General features: G+C 48.7%; 1 protein-coding gene across 7 annotated transcripts in view; it reads right to left on the bottom strand.

Moving 5' to 3' along the window:
* BCKDK (branched chain keto acid dehydrogenase kinase) overlaps window positions 1–24091 on the bottom strand; it is a 392864-nt gene that overhangs the window by 73802 nt on the left and 294971 nt on the right. For all 7 annotated transcript variants that reach the window (XM_086932026.1, XM_086932025.1, XM_086932028.1 and 4 more), the window contains 3 exons: window positions 22695–22823; window positions 21864–21953; window positions 21355–21516 (listed from right to left, as the gene is read on the bottom strand). In XM_086932026.1, the coding sequence (XP_086788152.1) occupies window positions 21355–21516; window positions 21864–21953; window positions 22695–22823 (381 nt within the window). The remainder of the gene's footprint in view (window positions 1–21354; window positions 21517–21863; window positions 21954–22694; window positions 22824–24091) is intronic.

The raw sequence follows: 24091 nt of genomic DNA, 5'->3' as shown, positions 1-24091 counted from the left end.
ATAATGTCTTATTGGTTATATATAAGGTAACACAAATACTTGTAATAATTTTTTTTATTACAACTTTTCAACATGCTGAACAACAGCCACCCTGCTCTACAACACAGCTTATATACATTGACCAAGCCAATAGTCCGGGCTAAACACTTACATGGTCCTAAAGGCTAGACCTATTGGCTATGCCAATGTTTGTTATAAATTGGTGTTACATTTTGTTTAGTTTTCAATCGTTTTAGTACGGTTTAAATGTTTTACACGTGTTCCTCCGTGTAAGCCTGACTGCTCAGACCCACAGCTATCCAGGGTTGAACTAATAAAGCCTACAGGTTCTAAAACGGTGTTTAAGTGTATTACATGGCGAGATGGAACAACCACATCATATAATACACAATTTCCCACACCAGCCCTGTTGCTGCAGCAGGAGATCCACCCAGGGGGGCAGCCTGATCGGAGGACAGATGCTCATGCTCAGGAGTTCGGGATACCAGACTCCCTGTGCCCAATCCGGAATCAAAAGGATGACTTGGACCTGGTCTGTCATGATCTTCTTCAGAACTTGATGCAGGTTTGGTATCAACGGGAGGTGTACAGGAGCCCTGAGCCCCACTCAACACGAAACGAGCCTCCGAAAGAATGCCGCCTCGGAAACTCCAACACTCAGCAGTACTCACAGTGCACATTCTCAGCGGAGGCAAATAGATCTAATCAAGGTTCGTCCTCAGTCATGGAAGAGACCTTGCACCACCTCTGGATGTAGACGCCATTCATGATCAGTGTGGAATCGACGGATAAGTTAATTCACCATGAAGCTCAGAGACCTTGCAAAGTCCTTCATGGTCGGGAAAATGTCTTGACGTTCCATGTCCAGAGGTAGAGAGCCTCCTAGCAAAGGCTCCAGAACCCAACCTTGCCCTGCTTGATTCGGAATCACATGACAGTGGTGTTTTCCGTGAACATCTGAACTAGCTCTTCCTTGATGGAGGGTAAAAACGCCTTTAACGTCATGCAAATCGCTCTCAACTCCAGTGGGCTGATGTAGATCTTAGACTCCGCTGGAGATCAGAGTCCTTTGATCTCCACTGATCCCAGATGGCTACCCCAACCGAAGAGTGATGCATCTGTCATCCCTGTGACATCTGGGTAGGGAAGGAAGAGGGGTCTGCCGCTGACCCGATTGTGGTTCATGAGCCACCACTGTAGGTCTTTTGCAGTTCCCTTTGTTATCTGGGCTAGGTCAGAGAGATTATCCTGATGCTGCACCAGACTGGGGCTTCAGATCCCACTGCAGAGACTGCACATGCCAGCAGCCATGTCTTCCCAGCAGGATGCAGGAGGACAGAAGACTCAGCAGCCTCAGAGTCAATCTCACCAAAATCCAAGATAAAGGTTGAAACATCAGAATCATAGCTGGATATCCTGGACTAGACACTCCAAATGATGGGTGCCGTTCTGCGCTGTGTCCAGAATGGATCCAATGAAAGGGAGCGGCTGAGAGGGAGTCAGGTGTGACTTCAGCACATTGACAGTCATCGTCTGAAGGTGGGTGACGACTGTCTGAGGTGAGCTCACTTTCAACAGCCACTCGTCGAGGTAGGAAAAGACTGGAACCCCTGACCTCCGTAGATGGGCTGCAACTACCGTCATCACTTTTGTGAACACCAATGGGGAGCCGGTGAGACCAAAGGGAAACACAGTAAGCTAAAAGTGTTCGTGGCCCACTGCAAAACGAAGGCAACGTTTGTGGGCCGGAAGGACAGATATATGGAAATGTGTGTCCTTCAGGTCCAACGCTACCATCCATTCTCCAGGATCCAAGGCAGAAAGGACCTCCGCCAATTTAAGCTTTTAGAATTTCTTCTTTTCCAGGAATTATTTGAAAGGGCACAATTTGCATGTAAGGCAGAGGCCACTGTCCTTCTTTGCCACCAGAAAGAAGCAGGAATAGCAATTGCGACCTACTTCTGATGTTGGCACCATCTCGATGGCAACTTTTGACAAAAGAACCTGCACTTCCTGGCGCACCAGGACATGGTGATCCTCTGACAGCCGATCTGAGATTGGTGGCATGCAAAGTGGGGTTTCTGTGAATTACAGGGCGTAACCCCGCTGAATAATTTGGAGCACCCATTTGTCTGAAGATATGGACTGCCATCAAAACAGGTGGTGCTTGTTCTTACTGCCGAACAGTTGCCTGTGATGTTGTGAGGACATTTTAAAAGGGTTTGGCGGATACAGCTGCAGGGCGTGGAGGACTGGGCAGTTCTTTGGTCTTGGTTCCCACAAGGCTTGTGGGAGCCTCATCTTCAGCCATCAAAGGACTGGAGAGTCTGTTGGCCAAGGTAGCTGGGTAGACATGGGAGCAGTTGGTAACCCCTACCATAGCCACGGAAATAGCGAAAGGCAGAATGTGTCTGGCTTGGGGCTATAGTGAGTCCCAACAACAGGTCAGCGACTCTACTGTCCTTGAAGCGCATGAGTGTTGTCAGCCTTGTCGCCGAACAGACAAGGGCCGCATAAAGGCATGTCCATAAGGTATCCCTCGAAAAGCCAGTTGACCTCAGCCAGAACTGACGAGGAAGTGCCATAGACGAAGCAATTGTACTACCCAGCTAGGCTGTTGTATCCAGTCCCCAGCGTATCAGGAACTTTGCTGCATCCCTTCCATTGGCAATAGCCTGCATCAGGATGGCTCAAGCTTCTTCAGACCACATGAGCAGGGTGCCAAAGCAATCTATTCTGGTGTTCTGTAAGCATAGGGTACTTAGATGATGGTTCCAGGTCGCTCACCTTTGATACCTGGCGACATACAAGTAGCCAATAAACCCAACACTTGCAGGTGCAGCCCCCATGTTTGCTGATAATACAAACCGAAAGCAAATGCTGTCCATGTCTTTTTTTATCACCATCTGGGCGTGAGGGGAGCGGATGATCAGAAGGGGGCAAAGTTACTCTTAAAACAAATTAGGTCCTATGTACCTTTTATACACCCTGGAGTGCCATCTGTCCAATGCTACGATTTGACCTTCCTGCATTCTCTTTTGTGCTGCATTTGTTGCAGCCCCAATGCAGAACAGGTCTGAGCCAAACTGATATGCTGGCATCCTTGCTCCCACAATAGCTCTGTGCATTAGAGTAGTGACCAGAAATCTGCGGAGATAGGTCCTGTCTTCGTGCACAAACAGTGGCTGTCTGCCTTGCAGGAGCACTCTCAACTAGTTCCTTACTAATCAGAGAGGGCAGAGCTTGAAGTCATCCAAACACAGCAGTCATAGTTACATTCTTTTGCCATTTGGTCTCTGTCAGGTCCATTGCTTCTTCACTCAATGACATGTCACGCACCCTAGGAATGCGTCCTCTGCAACCTTTTTCACCCTAAGTGCGCTGTAAAATGCAATAGTAAACACAATTTAAACAGTGCTGCTTCAAAGCCAAATGTTTCTTGGTCCACGACTGCCAATAAGCGGCAGCCTGTACAAAAATCTATTGGGAATCATTCACCCTTACCCTACGAGGTGCCTCAGCTTTTTATGGCTGTTCTCGCAATGTGATTCGGTTAGATATTATCCCTTTGCTTAGCGAAATGGGCAACTATCATAAGGTTCCCCTTTGCCTAGTATTTCGCCTTGACCTAATGAAATGCTCCACTACTGTTAAGCCACCCTGCACGTCTTTATATTTGACTAGACAAGTCAACCACTTGAAGCTAATCCATGGGTGATATTGTTTGCCTGTTTTCGGTGCCAGTTCATGTTCTATTAAATGGGACAAATCTGAACTGCTAAGCTCCATAGCTTCCCTTGGGAGTGGGGGGTTGTCATCCTGCCTCCGTTCAAGGGATTGGGCTTCAGAACTTGTCAATCTGGAATCAATAAATCACAAAAGCCCATGAGTTATCAACACCCCATAAATGTTTGTCCCATACCTCTAAGTTGCGCTCCAACTACAGACTAACCATATAGCACATGTGCTCCAATACCAATAGAGTCCAGCCGCAGTTATCTGGACCATGCATTATTATCGGACCAGCGTGTTAACTTCATTTTTCTCAAGCAGGATGGCGATATGCACAATGCCACTACCCCTGGGAACAGCTGTAATAATAATACTGTTTTGTTCAGCCCTCTCGTCACCCATGGTGATGGCCATTTCTTTGCACGCCAAGTTTCCCCCTTGTATTGCCTAAAAGCACTGGCTACCTGCTGCATCCACCAAAGCTTGATTTGCCTTGATGTCACTAAGTTCTCTATTCATATCAATGTGCCGTAAACCTGGTAAGGAAGGCATGCCAAGTCCTCAGATCGGGTGTTACACTTATTCTCAGCCACATATTGTGATTTTTTTTGTCTATCCCCACTGAAAGCTGGGACAGCCTCCTTGTGAACCTCCTACCATCTCGTATCACTGTGGAAGCCAGAATTCACCTTGAACATTAGAGCCTTTATTTTCGTGTTGAGGTTTCTTTGCCCAACATTCTCCCTAGGCCATCTCTTAGAGCTAGTATCTTACCGTATTCTAGATGTGCATTTGATTCAGACTAGCTCAATGCTCCGAAACACCAATTGAGTTGTGGGTACCACTGTTTTGTCCTGGGCCAATGTGACCTGAAGGAAAACTACCTGCTTTTTGAATGTGTCAAGTGAACAAGTTACTTCCCTTAGGTAACAAAATATCTGTAAGAAACATAGGTTAGTTATAGATTCCTTACCTTAGAATCAGTCCTAGGCGTCAGACTAGATCCGGAACGTTTTTAGTCAGCAGTACCCCTGCGTGTCGGAAGGTGGCATCGGTCGACTCTGCATCCATCGTCGTGGTCGCCGGGATGACATCACAGTAGCTACATAGACGCCGCCCTCGCGCACGGACATCAGTTATGTACACAACTTTCCACGCCAGAAGCTCAGAGCCATGCAAAACACTGACCGCAGGTGTACAAAACTAGGGCCCTGAAAGGATGTCCTTAACCCTAGAATTCAGTTTGCAGAACGGGGAGGATGGGTGGGCCGGTAAGGAATCTATAACTAACCTATGTTTCTTACAGATATATCATTACCGAAGGTAAGTAACTTGTTCATCTGAAAGAAACAGTTAGTTATAGTTATAGATTCCTTACATTAGAATAGACACCCCAGCAATACCAACCCCGGAGGTGAGTCTGCAAAGCAAGTTCACACCAGAATGTCCTGGCAAACAGAACGGCAAAAGAAGCCGTCTCTCCGGACTTGACTGTGCAGGCAGTAGTGTCTTGTAAACGTGTGCAGCGATGCCCACGTAGCTGCTTGACAGATGTAATTTAGGGGGACTCCTCATCCCAAAGCAGTAGTAGCTGCCGTCACCGTGGTGGAATGGGTGACCAGCCCCACTGAAGGCTCCTTCTTAGCCAAAGAATAGCAGGCTTAGATGCACAGAACGACCCACCTGGAGATGGTCTTTTTGTACATGGCCTGACCTTTCTTAGCGCCCACATACCCAACAAAGAGCTGGTCGTCCAACCGGAATTGTTTTGTGCGATCCAAGTAGAAAGAAAGCGCTCTCTTCCTCTTTCGAGGGATGCGGAGGCGGAAAGAAGGCTGATAAAGTGATGGTTTGGCCAATGTGAAAAGAAGTAACCACCTTGCGAAGAAAGGAAGGTCTAGTTCTAAGGACGACCTTGTCTGGATGGACAGCCAGAAAGGGCGGCTTGGAAGACAGAGCTTGTAGCTCACTCACACTGCGCGCAGAGGTGATGGCCACCATAAAAGCAGTTTTCAAAGTGAGAAGTCTGAGAGGACAGTTATGTAGTGGCTCAAAGAGAGAGCACATAAGATACGTCAGAACCAAGTTCAAGTCCCACTGGGGCTTTACGAAGGGAACAGGAGGAAAAAGAGGAGTAATGCCCTTAAGGAATCTATTTACAACAGGGGACTTGAAAAGAGAAGGCTGATCAGGAAGTCTGAGGAAGGCTGAAATGGCCGAGAGGTAGCCCTACAGAGTGCCCAGAGCAGAGCCCTTCTGGGCCAAAGATAGGAGGAACAAGAGAACCTCAGAAAGAGGGGCAGAAGCCTTTGCTGTGCACCATGTCAAAAATGTATTCTATCTGCAGGCGTATACCGTCTTAGTGAAGGGACGCCTGGCTGCCAAGATTACATCACAGACTTCGGGAGGCAGGTCAAACAACAACGGCTGCCACTCAATCTCCACGCAAGGAGGTGAAGGCTGGACAGGTTCGGTGGAGGACCGTCCCTTGTTGCTGCGACAGAAGATCCTCTGAAGAGGTAGTATTGATGGATTGATGGCCATGTTGAGCAGCTCGGGATACCAGACTCTTCGTGCCCAATCCGGAGCCACAAGAATGACTTGGGCCCTGTCGTGCTTGATCATCTTCAGCACTCTGGGCAGAAGCGGTATAGGCGGAAAGGCGTATAGAAGACCGCAACTCCACTTGCGACGAAAGGTGTTGTCTAGCGAGTGCTGCCTTGGAAATTCCAACGTGCAGAATTGCTGGCATTGCGCATTCTCTTCGGTGGTGAAGGAGTAGTTTCTGTCCTGTAACTCCAGTTCTGTAGTAGGGATATCTCTGTTATAGTCATAATCTAGTGAATAGTCCCGCCCATGTGCGTGGACCCCGGCAATCAAAAATAATCTCTTAAATTGTCAAAATAATGCAGAAACTGCAAAGACACTTAAGAGAGAATTTAAAGACAAATAATGCAGCCTATATCCACAGGCTACACTGTCCAGTACTTCAACTAGAACTTCCACCAAAAAACACCACACACAACACAGCCTGCCAGTTTCTACCATAGAGAAACTTGCCTCCCCCAGTCAAAGACTCTGGAATGATAGAGAGGAAGGCAGGGACAGACAAGCCCCATAGGCTGCCATTATGTGGCTTAAACTTCTCCCAGTATCCCAGAATGCATAGCAGGTCCCTCTACTTTCATTTCTTTTTGAAGGCGAAGCACGCCAGACCTGTCGCATTCTTTACATGATGACATATCTCCACCGGGGAGGAGGGCAGGCGCTTATGACTATAACAGAGATACCCCTACTACAGAACTGGAGTTACAGGACTGAAACTACTCCTTCTGTAGTAGGGGATCTCTGTGTATAGTCATAATCTAGTGAATAGAATGGCAAGCCCATCCCCACACCAAAGCAGCGGTGTAGAATAAACACAACGCCACTACTGTGCGAACAAATTCCGCAGCGAAGCCTGCCCAACCTAAGCGTCTGCCCTGGCGTCAGTATCCAGGCAGTAATGCTTAGCAAAGGTATGAACCGACTTCCAAGTGGCTACCTTGCAGATTTCAGCAATCGGCACGTTACGGAGCAGAGCCGTCGTGGCAGCTTTGCCCCTGGTGGAATGAGCCTTAGGCTTACCTCCTAAGGTCTTATTAGCCTTTTGGTAACACAATTGTATGCAGGACACAATCCACCTAGAGATGGACTGCTTAGAGGTCGCAAGACCCGTCCTGACCGATCCATAATTGATGAACAACTGGTCAGACCTACGAATATCTTTGGTTTTATCCAGATAAAATTTCAACACCCTCCTAACATCCAAGGAATGGAGAGACCTCTCCGCTGGGGATGAAGGGTTCTGAAAAAACGTAGGCAAAGTTATAGTCTGGTTGACATGAAAATCAGAAATAACCTTGGGAAGAAATTTAGGGTGAGTACGCTTAACAACCTTAGCAGCATGAAATACAGTATAAGGTTCATTACAACACAACGCCTGAATTTCACTCACCCTGCGGGCCGATGTAATGGCCACGAGGAACGCCGCCTTCCAAGACAGGTGCTGCAACGAAGCCTTATGAATAGGTTCAAAAGGCTCCTTCATCAATCTGGACAGCACCACATTCAATTCCCATGAAGGCGCGGGAAGCCTGACAGGAGGGAATACTTTCTTCAAACCTTCCAGAAAATCTTTGATCACAGGGATCTGGAAAAAGGAAGTCTGTGAAGGGCATTTCCTGTAGGCAGTCAACGCAGCAAGATGTACCTTAATGGAATGGACATTAAGGCCAGACTGCGCCAAATGTAAAAGGTAAGGAAGGATGACATCTTCCTTACAGGTCGTAGGATCATGGTTCTTAGACTGGCACCAGATACAAAACCTCTTCCACTTGTAAGCATATGAAGTCCGAGTGGAAGGTCTCTTAGACTCCCTCAGTATATCCATGCAATCATCGGGCAGATTCAGATGGCCATATTGCACTATCTCAGGAGCCATGCCGCCAAATTCAAAGACGAGAGGTTGGGGTGTAACATCCGTCCCCCGAACTTCGTGAGAAGGTCCGGCCTGCACGACAACCGAATGTGAGGAAGGAGAGATCGGTGAAGTAGGTCCGTGAACCACCACTGTCTGGGCCACTCCGGGGCGATGAGTATCATCCGAGCCCTGGACCGGGCCAACTTGATGAGCACCGCCGGAATCAGGGGAATGGGAGGAAAGGCGTACAGAAAGCTGTTCGTCCAGTTGATCCATAACGCATTCCCCAGCGTCCCTTGCTGGAAGTACCTGGAGGCGAAGTTTCTGCACTTGCTGTTTTCGGCGGTGGCGAACAAATCTACGTCTGGAGTTCCCCACCTTGCGAAGACTTCTCCTAGTACTTCGTCGTTTATGACCCATTCGTGGTTTTCCTGCACCAGTCTGCTCAGGGCGTCTGCCTGAACATTCTGCACACCAGGTAGATGAGTGGCCATTATCGTCAGTCCTCTGGCTAGGAGCCAGTGCCAGTTCGTCTGCACCTCCTGTGACAGAGTGCGTGATCTCGAGCCCCCCTACCTGTTAAGGTAATACATCGTGGTGGTATTGTCCGTCTGTACAAGCAGAGAGTTGGTCTGGAAGGACGGAAGAAAGGCCTTCAGTGCCAAGTGAACAGCCCTGAGTTCCAGGAAATTGATGTGATACGTGGCCTCCATCGGCGACCACGCTCCTTGAATCTGTAGAGTCCCGGAGTGCGCTCCCCATCCCAGGAGAGAGGCATCCGTCACAACAGTCTGCGTGGGAATGTCCTTGTGAAAGGGAACCACTCTGAGGAGATTCTCCGCCGAACACCACCACTTCAGAGACTGAAGAGCATGCAGCGACAGTTGAATCTTGTCGTCCCAGGATCCTTTCCTCTGATCCCACTGGTCCTCCAAGCACTCCTGCAGCGGTCTCATGTGCAGCCGTGCGTGTGGCGTCAGGAAGATACAAGAGGCCATCGATCCCAGTAGAGAAGACACCGTCCTCACTGTGGAAGATGGAGTTGTCATAAGAGCCTGAGCCTTCCGAAGGAGTGATAATCGTCGCTCTTCTGAAGGAGACACGCTTGCTGACAGCGTATTGATGGAGGCTCCCAAGTACTGTATGCATTGGACCGGAGTCGGCACAGACTTGGCCATGTTGATGTGCAGCCCCAGCTTGTTCAAGAGAACGCATGTCTTCTGGAAGTGTGCTCGCGCTTCCGAGAAGGAGGATGCCTTGATCAACCAATCGTCCAAGTACGGGTAGACAAACACCTTGTTCTTCCTCAGGTGTGCAGCTACCACCGCCATGCACTTCGAGAATGTTCTCGGCGCAGACCAGTCCGAATGGGAGTACTGTGTATTGATAGTGATTGGTGCCGACTTGGAACCGCAGGAACTTCCTGTGTTTGTGTGCAATGGGCACATGGAAGTAAGCATCCTGTAGGTCTATAGCGCATAGCCAGTCTCCCTGTTGCAACTGAGGGTAAATCTGATGCAACGACAGCATGCAAAACTTTTCCCTGCGAATCCATTTGTTTGCTTGTCGCAAGTCCAGAATGGGCCTGAACTCGTTCTTGTCCTTCTTGCGAACCAGAAAGAACCTGGAGTACAGTCCTCTTCCTCTCTGAGACAGAGGTACGTCTTCTATCGCCCTTTTCCTCAACAGGATATCCGCTTCCGCCTGAAGCTCGCGCAGTTGAAACTGTGAGCTGACCGGAGGAATTGCTGGAGGAGGGCTGATGAACCGAAGACTGTATCCATTGCAAACAATATTGAGCACCCACTTGTCCTGAGTAATTTTTCTCCACTCTGCCAGAAAAAATTGAATGCTTCCCCCTACCGGAGTGGGTAACAGATCCGGGGGAAGTAGGTTCCTAGGGCCTAGACCCAGCCTGGCCCTTGGGCGCTGGGGCCGACTGCTGGCCTCCCCTGCCCTTCTGGCGCTTCTGGAACGGCTTACGGAACTGGTGTTGCTGTTGCGATTGCCCCAAAGCCTGGCCCCGTCCTCGGCCTTGCCCGCCGAACCGCCGTTGAAACGGGCGGTACGTCTTCTTGGTCTCTTTAGGCTTCTCCAGACCCACAGCCGTCAGCGTCTCGCCCTCCGCCTTCATGCGGGCCATCTCATCGTCCGCATGCTTCCTGAAGAGGGTCTCACCAGAGAACGGTAGGTTGGCCACCCTCTGCTGTGCGTCCGGTTTCAGGGACGTAAGCCGGAGCCATGCGTGGCGTCGATGGTTGATACTGTGGCAAAATCCGTGAGCAGCCAACAGGGAAGAGTCCGCTGCCACGCTGATAATCTGGTTCACCACCAGCATCCCCTCACTCAGCACTTCCATGAAGTCCTCACGCTTCTCCTGAGGTAAATGCTCTGCAAACCGCTCGAGGGAGTCCCAGAGGGCGCGGTCGTATCGGCCCAACAGTGCCGTGGCACTCGCAGCTTTCATGGAGGTAGCGGAAGTTCCACAGACTTTCCTCCCCGCCGAATCCATCCACCTTGACTCCTTATCCGGGGGAACCGTGGAGGATGGAGTGATGGCATGCTGCTTGCGGGCCGCCGTCACAATGACAGAGTCAGGAGGGGGTTCCGTTCTCAGAAAGGCCGGATCCGAGTCGGGAGCCCGGTACTTCTTCAGCAACCTTGATGGAGCCGCAGGGGTGAGAAACAGGGCCATAGCCGGTTCCTCCAGGCCTGGCAGCAGAGGCAGGAGAGGACGAGACAGGTGTTTTTGATGTAAAGTCTCAAAAATGACTGACGTTTTCGGAGTAGGCACCGTCAGGGATATGCCTAACTTCGCCGCGCTCCTTAAAAGGACGTCATGGAACGCCACCAGGTCATCTATCGGGGACACTCTCGTGTCCGGTGACCCCGATAGGGTAGGAGAATAGTCCCTGGTCCCAGAGGACCTCGTGTGTGAGCGAGATTCGCGCCTCCTATGGCGGCGTCTCGACCTCGTGGATGATCTGCGTCGCGATCTCTCCCTTCTCCGAGAGCGAGACCTGCCCGCCCGTGGCCGCTCCGTCGGTTTTCGTGGAGGGGTCTTCCTTGGCTTCTCACGGGGTTTCGGTTTTGGGGTCCCCTTCGGAGGAACAGGCAGAGACGGCAGGGAAGTGGACCTCGGCGGAGGAACCTTCGGCTGCGGGGTGGGCCCATGCGGAGGGACCGGAGGTGGTGGAGGGTCTCCTGAAGGGAGTGGAGGTTTGGGTGGAGGGTCCTCCTTAGGAACAGGAGGAGGAGTCGGAGTCCTAGGCCTAGATGGTGTGTACACCTCTGAGTACACCGAGCCCGGTGACCCCTTAGGCGAAAGGTGCGGAGAGCCAACCCTATCAGCAGGTGACCGCTTCCTCTTGCGTCCTCCACTTGAAGCAGTGTGACTTCTGGGACTAGAATCCCTCTTGCGCCGTTTTGGAGAGGCTGACCGACTCCTAGACGCTGACAGCTTTCTGCTCGACGCAGGGCGCCGCTTTTCTGGCGTCGAACGACGCTTCCTCGACTCCGGCGTCGACCGCCGTCTCCTTGGCGTCGACCCTCTTTTCCTCGGCGTCGAACGTCGACTCCTCGACGCCGACCTCTTCTTCCGCGACGTCGTACGCCGCCTCCTCGACGTCGAGCGTTCCGTCTTCGACGACGAACGTCGCCGTCTTCTTCTTGATGCTCTCGACGTCGAGAAGCCCCTTGACGTCGACCGGTGCTTCGACGACGATCGACGGTGTCGCCTCGACGGCGATCGACGGTGCCGCCTCGACGGCGAGCGTCGATGTCGCCTCGACGGCGAGCGTCGATGCTTGTCACTCCGCCTTCGGCGTCGGTAGGAAGACCTCGACGTCGACGAAGACGATGACGTCGACGGTGGCTTCGACGGCGTCTTCTCCAAGATCTTCGACGTCGAGCCGTCACGCCGTCTCGACCCGGAGCCCCGGGGAGAAGGGGAGCACACCGCCGTCATCCCTCTCGACGTCGATGCAATCGACGTCGACGGAGACCGGGACCGTTTGCTGGACTTCCTGCCCCTGGGGAGCCCCCCAGAGGCCTCAGCAGAGGCAGAGGGAACCTTCCCAGCCTGCCCAGACCCACCTGCAGCCTGCAGACGCCTCTCCTCAAGTCCAGAAAGCCTGATCTTCAGTCTGTCCCTCAGAGTCCGAGCAGAAAACTGCCGGCAGATGACACAATCCTCAGGGACATGATCTTCAGGGAGGCACACGATGCAGACATCATGGGGATCACTCTTGGCCTTCTTCCTCCCACATGCTGGGCACTTACAAAAAGGCCAGGCATTTTAGAGCCCTAAAACGCCTAAAACAGCACAAAAAAGAGAAAGAGAACACCAAGAAAGTAAACTGCAACACTTTTAGAACTCAAAAGTGCCAAAATATCCAATAAACCCTTGAAACAAGGGAGAGCTCAATGCCAGGGTCCTGTAAGCAGGAGCCGGAAAAAAGAACTGAAAGTAGAGGGACCTGCTATGCATTCTGGGATACTGGGAGAAGTTCTGGAAAGTTCTCTTAAAGGCACAGTATCCGGTTTAAGCCACATAATGGCAGCCTATGGGGCTTGTCTGTCCCTGCCTTCCTCTCTATCATTCCAGAGTCTTTGACTGGGGGAGGCAAGTTTCTCTATGGTAGAAACTGGCAGGCTGTGTTGTGTGTGGTGTTTTTTGGTGGAATTTCTAGTTGAAGTACTGGACAGTGTAGCCTGTGGATATAGGCTGCATTATTTGTCTTTAAATTCTCTCTTAAGTGTCTTTGCAGTTTCTGCATTATTTTGACAACTTAAGAGATTATTTCTGATTGCCGGGGTCCACGCACATGGGCGGGACTATTCACTAGATTATGACTATACACAGAGATCCCCTACTACAGAATGGATCTAACCAAGGCTCTCCCCACTGCTGAAAGAGACCTTGCACCGTTTCCGAGTGACGACGCCATTCGTGATCTATCATGCACGTGCGGCTGAGTTTGTCTGCCCTGGCATTCAGTGAACCTGCCAGGTGTTGAACCACCAGAGATATGCCTTGATATTCCAGCCATGTCCAGAGGCTGAGGGCCTCTTGACATTGGGTCCACGACCCCACCCCACCTTGTTTGTTGCAGTACCACATGGCAGTGGTGTTCTCCGTGAACACCTGCACTACTCTTCCCCGGACAGAGGGAAGGAATGCTTTTAATGCAAGATGGATCGCCCGAAGCTCCAAAAGGTTGATGTGGAGCCCGGACTCCGCCGGAGACCATAGGCCTCTGATCTCCGCCTCTCCCATGAGGCCACCCCTTCCAAGAAGGGATGTGTTTGTCACCACTGTATGTTTTGGTTGGGGAAGGGAGAGGAATCTGCAGTTGACCCAATCCTGGTTTGAGAGCCACGACTGCAATTGTCGTGCAGTGCCCTCCGAGATCTGGATGCAATCGGACAGATTCTTCTGATGCTGCACCCACTGGAACTTCAGGTCCCACTGCAGAGCCCACATATGCCACCAGGCATGATCGACCAAAAGGATGCAGGAGGCCATGAGGCCCAGAAGCCTCAGGGTCATCCTGACCGAAATCCGGGATAGGGGCTGAAAGATTGGAATTACAGCTTGATTATCCCGGACTCGCTGTTCAGGAGGATAAACCTGAAACTGTGTCGTGTCCAGAACTGCTCCGATGAAGAGGAGCTTCTGAGAGAGAGTCAGGTGTGACTTTGGCACGTTGATGGAGAACGCCAGCAAATGCAGGAGGTCGGCCGTAGTCTGAAGGTGGGAGATGACAGCCTGGGGCGAGCCAGCCTTCAACAGCCAGTCGTCGAGATAGGGGAAGACTAGAACTCCTGATCTGCACAGATGAGCTGCGACCACCGCCATCCCTTTCGTGAACACCCGAGGGGCGCTGGTAAAGCCAAAAGGGAGCGCGGTAAACTGAAAATGCACGTGGCCTACAGTGAACCATAGGCAACGTCTATGGGCCGACAGGACGGGGATGTGGAAATAGGCGTCCTGCAAGTCCAACGCTACCATCCAGTCTCCAGGGTTGAGGGCAGACAAGACCTAAGCGAGCGTCAACATTTTGAACTTCTCCTTTTGGAGGAAGCGGTTGACGTTCCTGAGATCCAAGATAGGATGCAGGCCTTTGTCCTTCTTGGGCACCAGAAAGTAGTGGGAATAGCAACCACGACCTACTTCTGGAGCAGGAAGGTGCTCAATGGCTCCCTTGGCCAAGAGTACCGAAACTTCCTGTTGGAGAAGGGCCAGGTAATCCTTCAAGATGCGATGGTACTTACGTGGCATGGATGGAAGGGTAGTCTTGAAGGGGAGGGAGTAGCCGTTTCGGACTATTTGCAAAACCCACCGGTCCGACGTGGTGGTGCGCCAGTGGAGGAGTTGATGACGGATCCTGCCGCCCACTGACGTTTGGTGGCCCGGAAAGGTCAGACTAGGAGGGTTTGGTGGCTGCTGCAGAGGGGGCTGTGGTGGACTGGGCCACTCGCTGGCCCCCAGAACCACGGCAGAGGTTCCCATGTCTCATCCGCGCTGGGGCTGAACAGCCAGCGCCGGCCTGTGGTTCTGGGCGGGATGTCGTGGGGCACCCCTTCTGTAGCCACGAAAGGCTGACTGCTCAAGGTGGGTGGTGGAGAGGCCCAAGGACATGGCAGTTGTGCGAGAGTCCTTAAAACGCTCTAGCGCGTTGTCTGCCTTATCGCCGAAAAGGCGACGGCCATCAGAGGGCATGTCCATAAGTGTGCATTGGACATCCCCTGAAAAACCAGTTGAACGCAACCAGGCATAGCATTGAAGAGCTACTGACGTGGCAATCATCCTGCCAAGTGTGTCGGCGGTATCCAGCCCACAGTGGATGGTAAACTTAGCTGCATCTCTCCCTTCAGCAACCGCTTGAGAGAGCAAGGCCCGGGCATCCTCCTGGCACTGAGGCAGCCCTAGTTCAACTGTGCCCCACACGGTGTCGGTAGAACTGCCCTATAGACATGCAGTGTTTACCGACCGCAGTCCCAAACTGGAAGAAGAAAACATCTTCTTCCCAAGATGATCCAGCTTCTTGGATTCCCTAACCGGGGGTGTGGTAGGCAATGCACCCTTGTATCTAGAGGCTTGGACCACCCAGCTATCAGGGGTGTCAGGGGTGGGGTGTTGGGAAAGAAAAGTGGGGTCGCCCGGGCGGTGGCGTCGAGCATTCATCCTGTCCACAGGAGCCCCTGCGTTGGGCCTGGGTCAGGTGCCCAAAAGGAGGTCTGTCAGGGCTTCATTAAACAGAAGCAGGGGCTCGGAAGAGCTCGCCGCAGGTTGAAGCACCTCAGTCAGGAGGTTTCTCCAGAATGTCACCGTAGGTAGCTTGAGGAAGAGAGCCTTGGCCGCCCTACGCAACACTACTGCGTATGACGCTATTTCCTCCGTAGCCACGGTAGGAGGAGGCAATATGCTATGGCATGGTGAGGTATCCCATCCACTGGCATCCCCCAGTTATTCTCTCCAGTCCTGCTCATACACCATCTGGTCTGTCAAAGGGTCTCCAGACCCCTCCCAGTCCTCCTCACACTCTTCTGGCTGGCAATCTGGTCTCAAAGAGCCAGGGTAGAACAGGGGCACAAAAGTACCCGTTGTCGCCAGATCCGGTTTTGGTCCGCGCCAGTCCGACTCTGGGAAGGCCCTGTCATACATTGTAGCCTGATACCGCTTGACCCTTGGCCAGCTTGGACATGTGATGCCTGCCCAGGCTCCTAATGAGTCAATTATGGCACTCTGGGTCAATGTCGCAGAATACAACTGCACTTGTGAAATTGGGAGTAAGCACCCCAAATCTTTGGGTTAGGTTACTGCTAGAGGTATTTGCTGTACTCAAGGTGTATCCTACCACTGCGCTAGACACCCCCAAGTTAGGGTATATGGTACAGCACACTGGCCTCTTCCAACTCTCAAGCTCAACTTTCACACATATTCTCAGAGGGAGTACTTTGGGGCAGTTTTATGATAAGCAAAGTTAGCCCTTTTTGCTGCAGATGGTGGTCTGACCTGTTGACCAATTTCTTCATTGATGCAAATTTGCCTCACATCTGCCCTGTGCCCTGTGTTATAGATGATTCAATAAAACCGCTGGGGCATGCGTAGTCTCTCGGTGTAGCTTTGTGCCACTGTCTGTCTCCTCCAATAGACAATAATGTTTATAACCTAATAATCCTGAATCTCCAGGCTTTTTGGGCCTAGCTCCACCATCATATACAGCAGCAACCCTACCCCTGCTGCAGTTCTTGATCATGTTCTATTACAGAATCTGCCGCCGCCCACCTCTTCTTTTCCCACGCTACATCCGTAGCCTTCCAGATGGGTGCTGCGTGTTCCGGCTGGGATGGTAGCCGTGCTCAGCTATTTTGGGCAAACAATCCCCCACAAATGCAGATCCCTCATTATACGCACTGGGTCATGACACAAGACTTCACTGGCAGTTCCCGGGTCGTTTCTCTCTTGACTTCCATCAGGTTATCCTCCATACTGTTTCACCACTCACTCCTATGTGTTGGGGTGCCAGAGTTGAGTCAAGTGACCCTCACTGACTGCCAGATGTCCCGCGGATTTGATTACTTCACTGCTGTGTCACAAGCCCCTCTCTGACAGGTCAGCTGTTCCCTGGTTCGAGGCCTTCACAGTAAAACCCCAGTCTGATCTTCTCTCTGTGGTCATTAGGGACCTCAACACTTAGTCTTCTGGTTCGGCTACAGGGTAGAATCACTGGCCACTATCTGACCTGTTGGTTGTCTCCTAGGCTCCATTTATTGGTAGAGCAGCTACATCAGGTCACGCCAACAGTCACTCCTTCCCTGATGATCTTGCCGCCAACTATGCCTCCCCATCTTCTTCCTCATACCTCATCTGTTGACCAAGCTCCTCTCTATCCAGCATGCTTTGACCTTTATTGGCTCACTTGATTGGCACTGCCTCGTCCTACTGCGCCGCAGGCTTCTCTTCAAATGAAGTCTCGGTGTGGGAATTGTGTCACCCAATGCCCAAGACCTGTAGATTTCTGGGAGTGAGTGTTATAATTGATTTGTCAAACTGATAAAATAGACATGAGATGACAGTAAGCAGAAACCCAACTATTCCACTTAAGTGTTTACTCCTGGATTCAGTCAGGCTACCAGAGGGCTACTAAAATTCAATCACTGAGATTCTCTGCTGAGCTTTCACTTCCATAAATTAGACACTCTCACGTGTCACTGAGTCTTTCAAATCGCAGTACACCCCTCCGTGAGGCCACACCTATGCACCCATCTTCTACTACCGGAGCACTTTTAGCTAGCATACTGAGTGATCATGCTTCATTCCAATTTGTAGTAAATGGATTACCACATTACTATGGAGATCAAAATTCCTTTATTTGAAGAGACACAGGCCAGATATTCAAAACACTGGTGCAGACATTTCGTAGTCGAATTTCTACTACCAGACACCATAGCACTTTTCGTCTTACACAATGCAGAAAGCGGTTGCAAATTCCGAAGTGTCATTTTGGTTTATTTTAAAGTAAGGATTAGGCTGATGGAATTGGTCATAGTAAGGAAGGATTTACAAAAGAAATCCACTGGCATGTTTTCATTGACATTCACACACTACATTTTTCATTCAATGCTACCACGGTTGCATTTTGGTGATTCATGTTAGTTCTGAGAATAAAATGGTTTTTACATCCATCTGTTTTCTTTCATAGCAAGGCGATAGTATCAGACAGGGATGCATATTATACGGGACACAGCCATTACAACGCAGCTGTTACTACGCATGCCGTTACGTCGCATGAGTACACTTTACGATGCGGGCCATTACATCGCATGCGCTTTTAAAACACATGTGATGTAATGGCGTCGGAGCACAGACAGCAACGCAGGAACCGGGAGCAGAGACGGCAACGCTGGCAACGGGACTGGAACACCGGCAGAGACGACCACGAGGAAGGAGAGAAGTAAGGGGGATTAGGGTAGTCTCAGGTGGTAGTAGTGTAGGATTAAGGGCTTAGGGTAGTCTCAGGGGTAGTCTCAGATTGTTGTGTAATCTCGTGGTTTAGGCTTTAGTGTAGTGTCAGGGGTTGTAGTGTATGCAAGTATTTTAGGCTTTAGAGCTTAGGGTAGTATAAGGGGGTTATAGTGAATGCTAGTGTTTTAGACTATAGGGCTTAGGGTAGTGTCACAAGGTTGTAGTGTATGGTATTGGTTTAGGCTTTAGAGTTGCGTAAGAAGGTCCGGTATGGTAGTTTATCATTTAAAGGAGACAAGGAGACAGACTGTGCGTAGTGGTAGGGTTGTGTTTTGAGTACTGTTTTAGGGTAGTTTTCAATTTTGTACTGTAGGGTACTACTGTGGACTGTGTGTTTGTAGGGTAGTGTGTTAGTGTTTGGGGGATATTTTGCGATTTAAATACATACGGGAAACTTGGGTCCGATGTAAAGGCATATAGTATGCATTTCTAAGGAAATGCGAAATAATGCCATCCGTTGAAAAAACATGCATTGTGACGGTACATGTGAACTAAAAACCGCGTTGTAAATGACGTGTTGTTTTAGTTTGCGATGTTTCTTCGTACATCCATACTAGTATGCCAGGATTTGTGCAAGGTTTCCTTTTGGACTCATCTTTAAGTGCTATTTTAATTATGAAAGATGCTTCCTGCTCAGTGGTAGCCTGTAAGTCAATATTAGTTGGTAGCATGCACTGGCATTTCTGCTCTCTGATCGGGTACAAGCAGGCATGGAGTTTTTGTTTAAATGAGTGTTTCTTCTCAGAGTTTAGTGCACATTGTGTACCACCTGCTCCATGTCGATACCATTTCCGGTCTTAGATTTTGGTTTAGTAACCTAGTGCTTTCTGGGAATTGTAGTCTTCATGCTTTTAATTCAATTAGACGTCTTAGACACCAATATGGTATTCCCAGTGACATGAAATATCTCTTAACCCAGATTGCCTTAGATCAAGTCCTTGAGACACTGGATGAGTGGTAGACAAAGTCTGGATTGGGTTGTTAACCTATCATACAAACACAGTTAAACTGGCAACCCTTCTTTTCTAAGCTGTGCTGCTATTGGAGTTGTACATTTAGTAAAAATACAAGGTAGGGTGGATTTTAGACCAAATGAAAGATCGAAACCTAAACACCTAAAATGGTGCCAGGGTCTGCAGTACCCATCTCGGTATCGCAGCCGCTATTTTATGTGACAAGTATCTGCTAATTCACAGAAAGTGCCACAGATCCCATGACTCATTTAAGTTTTTATTTATTACAAGGCAGGATGTAGATTACAAGACAAGACCCTACTACGGTCAGGGTGTGCTCACATTACTCCCTTATTATGTCCTTTTAATACATTTTTCCAGGACGTGGAGACCAAGTCGGCATCCTGAAATGGCCACCACAAGAGAAATGTTGTATTCAGCTTGCTGTACCAACTATGGAACTGTGCATCTGAAAGGAACGATGGGAGAAACTGCTGCTTTGTCCACTCTGATAATTAATGCTATGAAATTTCTGCATTTGTGAATTATAAATGGTAGAGAAATAAAAAAGGTGTTTTCCTTTAAAGCACGCGCTGCAGCTTTTTTAGACACTTATGACTGAAAAGCTACTGCACTGATTTCACAAAACACAAACAAAAATACACAATTTGAGTAAATTTCTTCTTCTATGCCAAGTTAACTGTAAATGTGTCCAGTGGTTTCAGTAGTGGGTGCAAGCAGAATGTCTCATAGGAGAAAAAATAGAAAAACATACATTTTTTACCCCTACCCTTATATTGTTTTCCCTCTATGGACCTGGACGAAAATTGGCATACTGGACTTTAGCTGCCTGCACCAAGTGATTGCCAAATGTGACGCAAATCCATCCACTTGGTCAAAAGTTATGGTCAAATAAAAAAAAACATTTTCCAATGGAAAGTACAACTTAATCCCAACTATACAAACAGTTCAATCAACAGGAAATCGAAAATAAATATGCTGCGCCAAACATCAAAGTCTAGCATCAACATTTTTGTGTACAGGGAACATATAATTCATAGTTAAGTTTGTATAAGGGAAACTCCTGTATTACTCGTAGCACAGGCCATCAAACATTAATTTTAAACAAGAAAACAAACATATGAAGCCTTGCAGAAGGAGTTAAGGAATGGTTGTTTCCCCAATGTTCAAAAGAATGTTGTATATGGACCCAACAAAAACTACTTTAAATCAAATAAATCCAAACTTCTGGTGGGTTTGTTAGTCTATCTACATTCAGACCAAAAGAAATCAAAGATGAAAGAAGAAGACCCCATAATGCCATAAGGATCTTTATTATCAAAGGAGAATTGAACTTGCAGGAAGAAACCATGTACATTGTGTCATGAATGTGAACGTGTGTATAAAAAGCAGCAATGGAATACATTTTCACAAAACTCTGCTGACAGCTCCATCTTCACCCTATGTGCTGGTAGAACAAGACAAGCTCTACCTTTGTATAAAAAGCTTTACTGTGAAATGAAGCACACCATTCTCACCCTTGCTTCGCATCTAGGTTTGTGCTATACAAAGCCCCATACTTATTCAGATGTTTCACACCAGTTCAGACACAGCTATATGCAAATCCGTCTTGACCCTGTGCCTCATGGGAACAGTACAGCTCGAATTGCCAAGCCATGTCTTCCCTGGACCAGAAACAAGCATCCTGGGACCGGTTTCGGGCTAACAGCACTCATCAGCCAGGCTAGCTTGAATCGAGTGGCAAAGTGAGCAAGGGACCAACATCTGGGCATACCCGGTCCTGGGATGCTGGTTTCCAATCCAGGGAGGACCTGGCCTGGCAGTTCGGGCTGAACTGTTCCCATTGGGGGCAGGGTCAAGACTGATTTGCATATGGCTGGATCCAAACTGGAATGGCGGGCAAAAAAACTATGGATTAAGGCCCAGATCTCTGTACTGGAGTGAATGTACAACATTGTTCTGCATTCTGTCCATCAATTGTTGTTTTTGTGTTTTTGCAAATACATTTTTAACCCAAGTTCTTGCAAGCCAACTCCAGCTTTATATCACATATACAACATTACATCTTCTATTAGAAGGCCTCTATTCAGGTTGTAAAAAGAAGTCCTAACTGTATTATGAAAGAGGTTTTGAACGAATTACGCCACCCTTACCCGTGCATGGGTCCAGACTGGCCACTGTTGACCATGTCTACCATATTCCCAAACATGGTGTTCATGCGGGGATCCTGGGTGCTCGACTCGGCTGTAGTAAAATGATAATCCATCACTCGCTCAAGGTGAGCATGGGGGATCCCACCACCTCGATCTGATATTCTGTTGGCAGAAAACACAGAATAACGATGGATAGAGAAGTGCTGGGGATGACATGGGGGAAAGAATGTAAGTAATTCAGGTGTAGGAGGATAGACAAACTAGAGCAGCACTTTAACTGGGAGTTGGGAGCGCTATTCGGAGTCAGGAGTGTTTGGGGATAGAAGGAAGAAGCTTCTCCATATAGGGTAGGAATTTTCTGTATCATCAGGGGTCAAACCCACAAACGTTTTTATACTCTAGTATATTATCCGAATCGACCTGGCAATAAAGATGGGTATACAGACACTCCACTTGCTATGTTGGGAATGCATAGGAGCAGTGAAGTCTATAGAAATGGTCCTCATTACCTTATGATCAGGTCAATATCGTTGTTGGCAATCGTAATGGCTATGTCAGGAACATTGTATGGGGTGTCCAGGTGGCTCTCCATTGTAGCCCTAAAAGATCAAAATTGAAGCAGGTGCTTACAATGGTACAGAAATATGATACAGTTGTTAACTTATCTAATAATTGCTTCAAATTCCTTAGGGCAAAACAGCAGAAATTCCACCTTAATTGGCCTTTGGACAGTCAAGATGCTTCAAACGATAAGGCACTTTCTGTAGCATTTTACCACTCAAGAAGCTTTTAGGTCACACTAGGCTCTAACAGAAGCAGGTCCGCCTGTAGGTGAACTTCAGGCAATTTCTAGTCTATTTCAATGCACTTAGGGTAGTGGGTCACAGCTCACAAAGCTCTACAATCAATTAAAATGTACCATAATGGATGTCTTGTGATCTTGCAAGATTCATTTTTGAGGTAGCCTCGGAGGCAGCTCATGGAGCTTTAAATAGTGAATACAAGAAGCTGCTACACTGTGAGCTTCAAACACAATTTCCTAGTGTTGTTCAGAAAACCAAGCTAGGAAATGGCTTTTCACAGAGCGCTGGCAGGGCATAAATCAATTAATCTCATGACCCTGTAGATAACCACTATGAGGTTACAACTAATTAAGTACTAACCAAATAGATTTCTTTACAGTGACCACCGCCATCCGGCAAAGCTTGAGTATTTACACTGAGCCAGTTAGAGTACATCCGAAAGAGCTACTGAGCCAATGCAGATACATACACCAAAGATGTCTGAAGAATGAATCTTCCCACAGTCTGAAGTTTTAAACCACAGTTTGAGCCACTCACCTCATGGCGTTCTTCAGGAGCTCAGGAAGAATGTAATCCAGTGGCATTGGAATAAAAGGAAAGCGGGCAGCTACATGACCGTTTATGCGGACCCGTGGGGCGTTGCCGTACTTGTGTTCACACAGGCGCCTTCCAAAAGAAGATCAGAAAATAGGTTAACAGATAATCACTAGTTTATTCACAAATAGCTACAACCGTGAACATTCCACATTCCTATTCACTATCAAAGGGATTCTTTACTACAAAAATAAAACTAATAAAACATGATGCAAGATTTTAGTGGTGAACTACTCAACACCAAATCCCACACAACTTTGAGTAAGCCAGCCCATACTGAACTTGCTAAAGCACCAACCAGTTTAGGTAACACACAATATGACCAACAGGTTGGTTTGACTCTGCCTTTAAACCTAGATCAAGTTCTGTGAAGAGGCATTTTGGGCAGGATAGATGGAACAACTGATAATCAGCACAGGGAGGTACGGTGATGGGTGAAGCTCTTAAGGCTGAAAGCAGCAACGCGAAACACAGACATCTGTGGTGCGGAAGTTACAGCAATGGCAATTAGCAAAGATTGTTTTAGGTCATGAAGGTATTGAGACAAAAACATGGCTTTCCTTAATATGTAGTTAAGTATGTCTGCTGAGCATCTCAAACAGAAATAAATTACAAAGATGATATCAAGCCATTCACTTCCAAATGAGCATTACAGTGAGTGGTAAGCCGAATTTGATAGAGAGGGTGGCTATAGTCAATGGAGCGATCCATGAGATTGGGACAGATATTCACTGAAAACATTTTCAAGAGCTAGTTCCCCTTAGGATGCCATGCAAATGGAGCCTATACACGACTTTACAATTCTAAGGGGCTAGACGAGCAGGTTTGCATGTCTTCTACAACATCATTTCAAGCACATAATATAATACCCTTCCTGCGTCTGTGTCATATGTTCCAATAAGCTAGCTGGTCCGACTACTGAGCAGATGCCTGTAGTTTAATTCAAGATGGAGGGAGTCAATAATGTGAAGTAACCATTAGGTCAGAAGTACAGAATTATGAGAGTATATTTTAGCTAATGTATGTTTGTACTCTTTTATGGTCAAATCTTGCTTTTATTAAAGCCAATAGGTCTCATCTATGCAAGAGCTACTGGCTTTGCTTGTAGGTTTTAGTCGTGTTGTACACCAGCTTGGCAGCGGTTCAGCAACACTAAAAGTTAGTGGAGTAAAGAAGTGTGTTGTGGAGTGTAGTGTAGTAGAGTGTCGTGGAGTACAGTGGGGTGTTGTTATTAAGTGGCCCATAGAGTCGTAGAGTGGTTTAGAGTGGAGTGTCAGGCAGTGGCATAGCGTGGAGTGGCATAGTGCTGTGGAGGGAGTAGAGTGTCAGAGTGGAGCAGA

Source organism: Lissotriton vulgaris, chromosome 7, assembly GCF_964263255.1.
Source record: "Lissotriton vulgaris chromosome 7, aLisVul1.2, whole genome shotgun sequence".
Classification (NCBI taxonomy): Eukaryota; Metazoa; Chordata; class Amphibia; order Caudata; family Salamandridae; genus Lissotriton; species Lissotriton vulgaris.
This window is presented reverse-complemented; position numbering and strand designations above follow the sequence as displayed.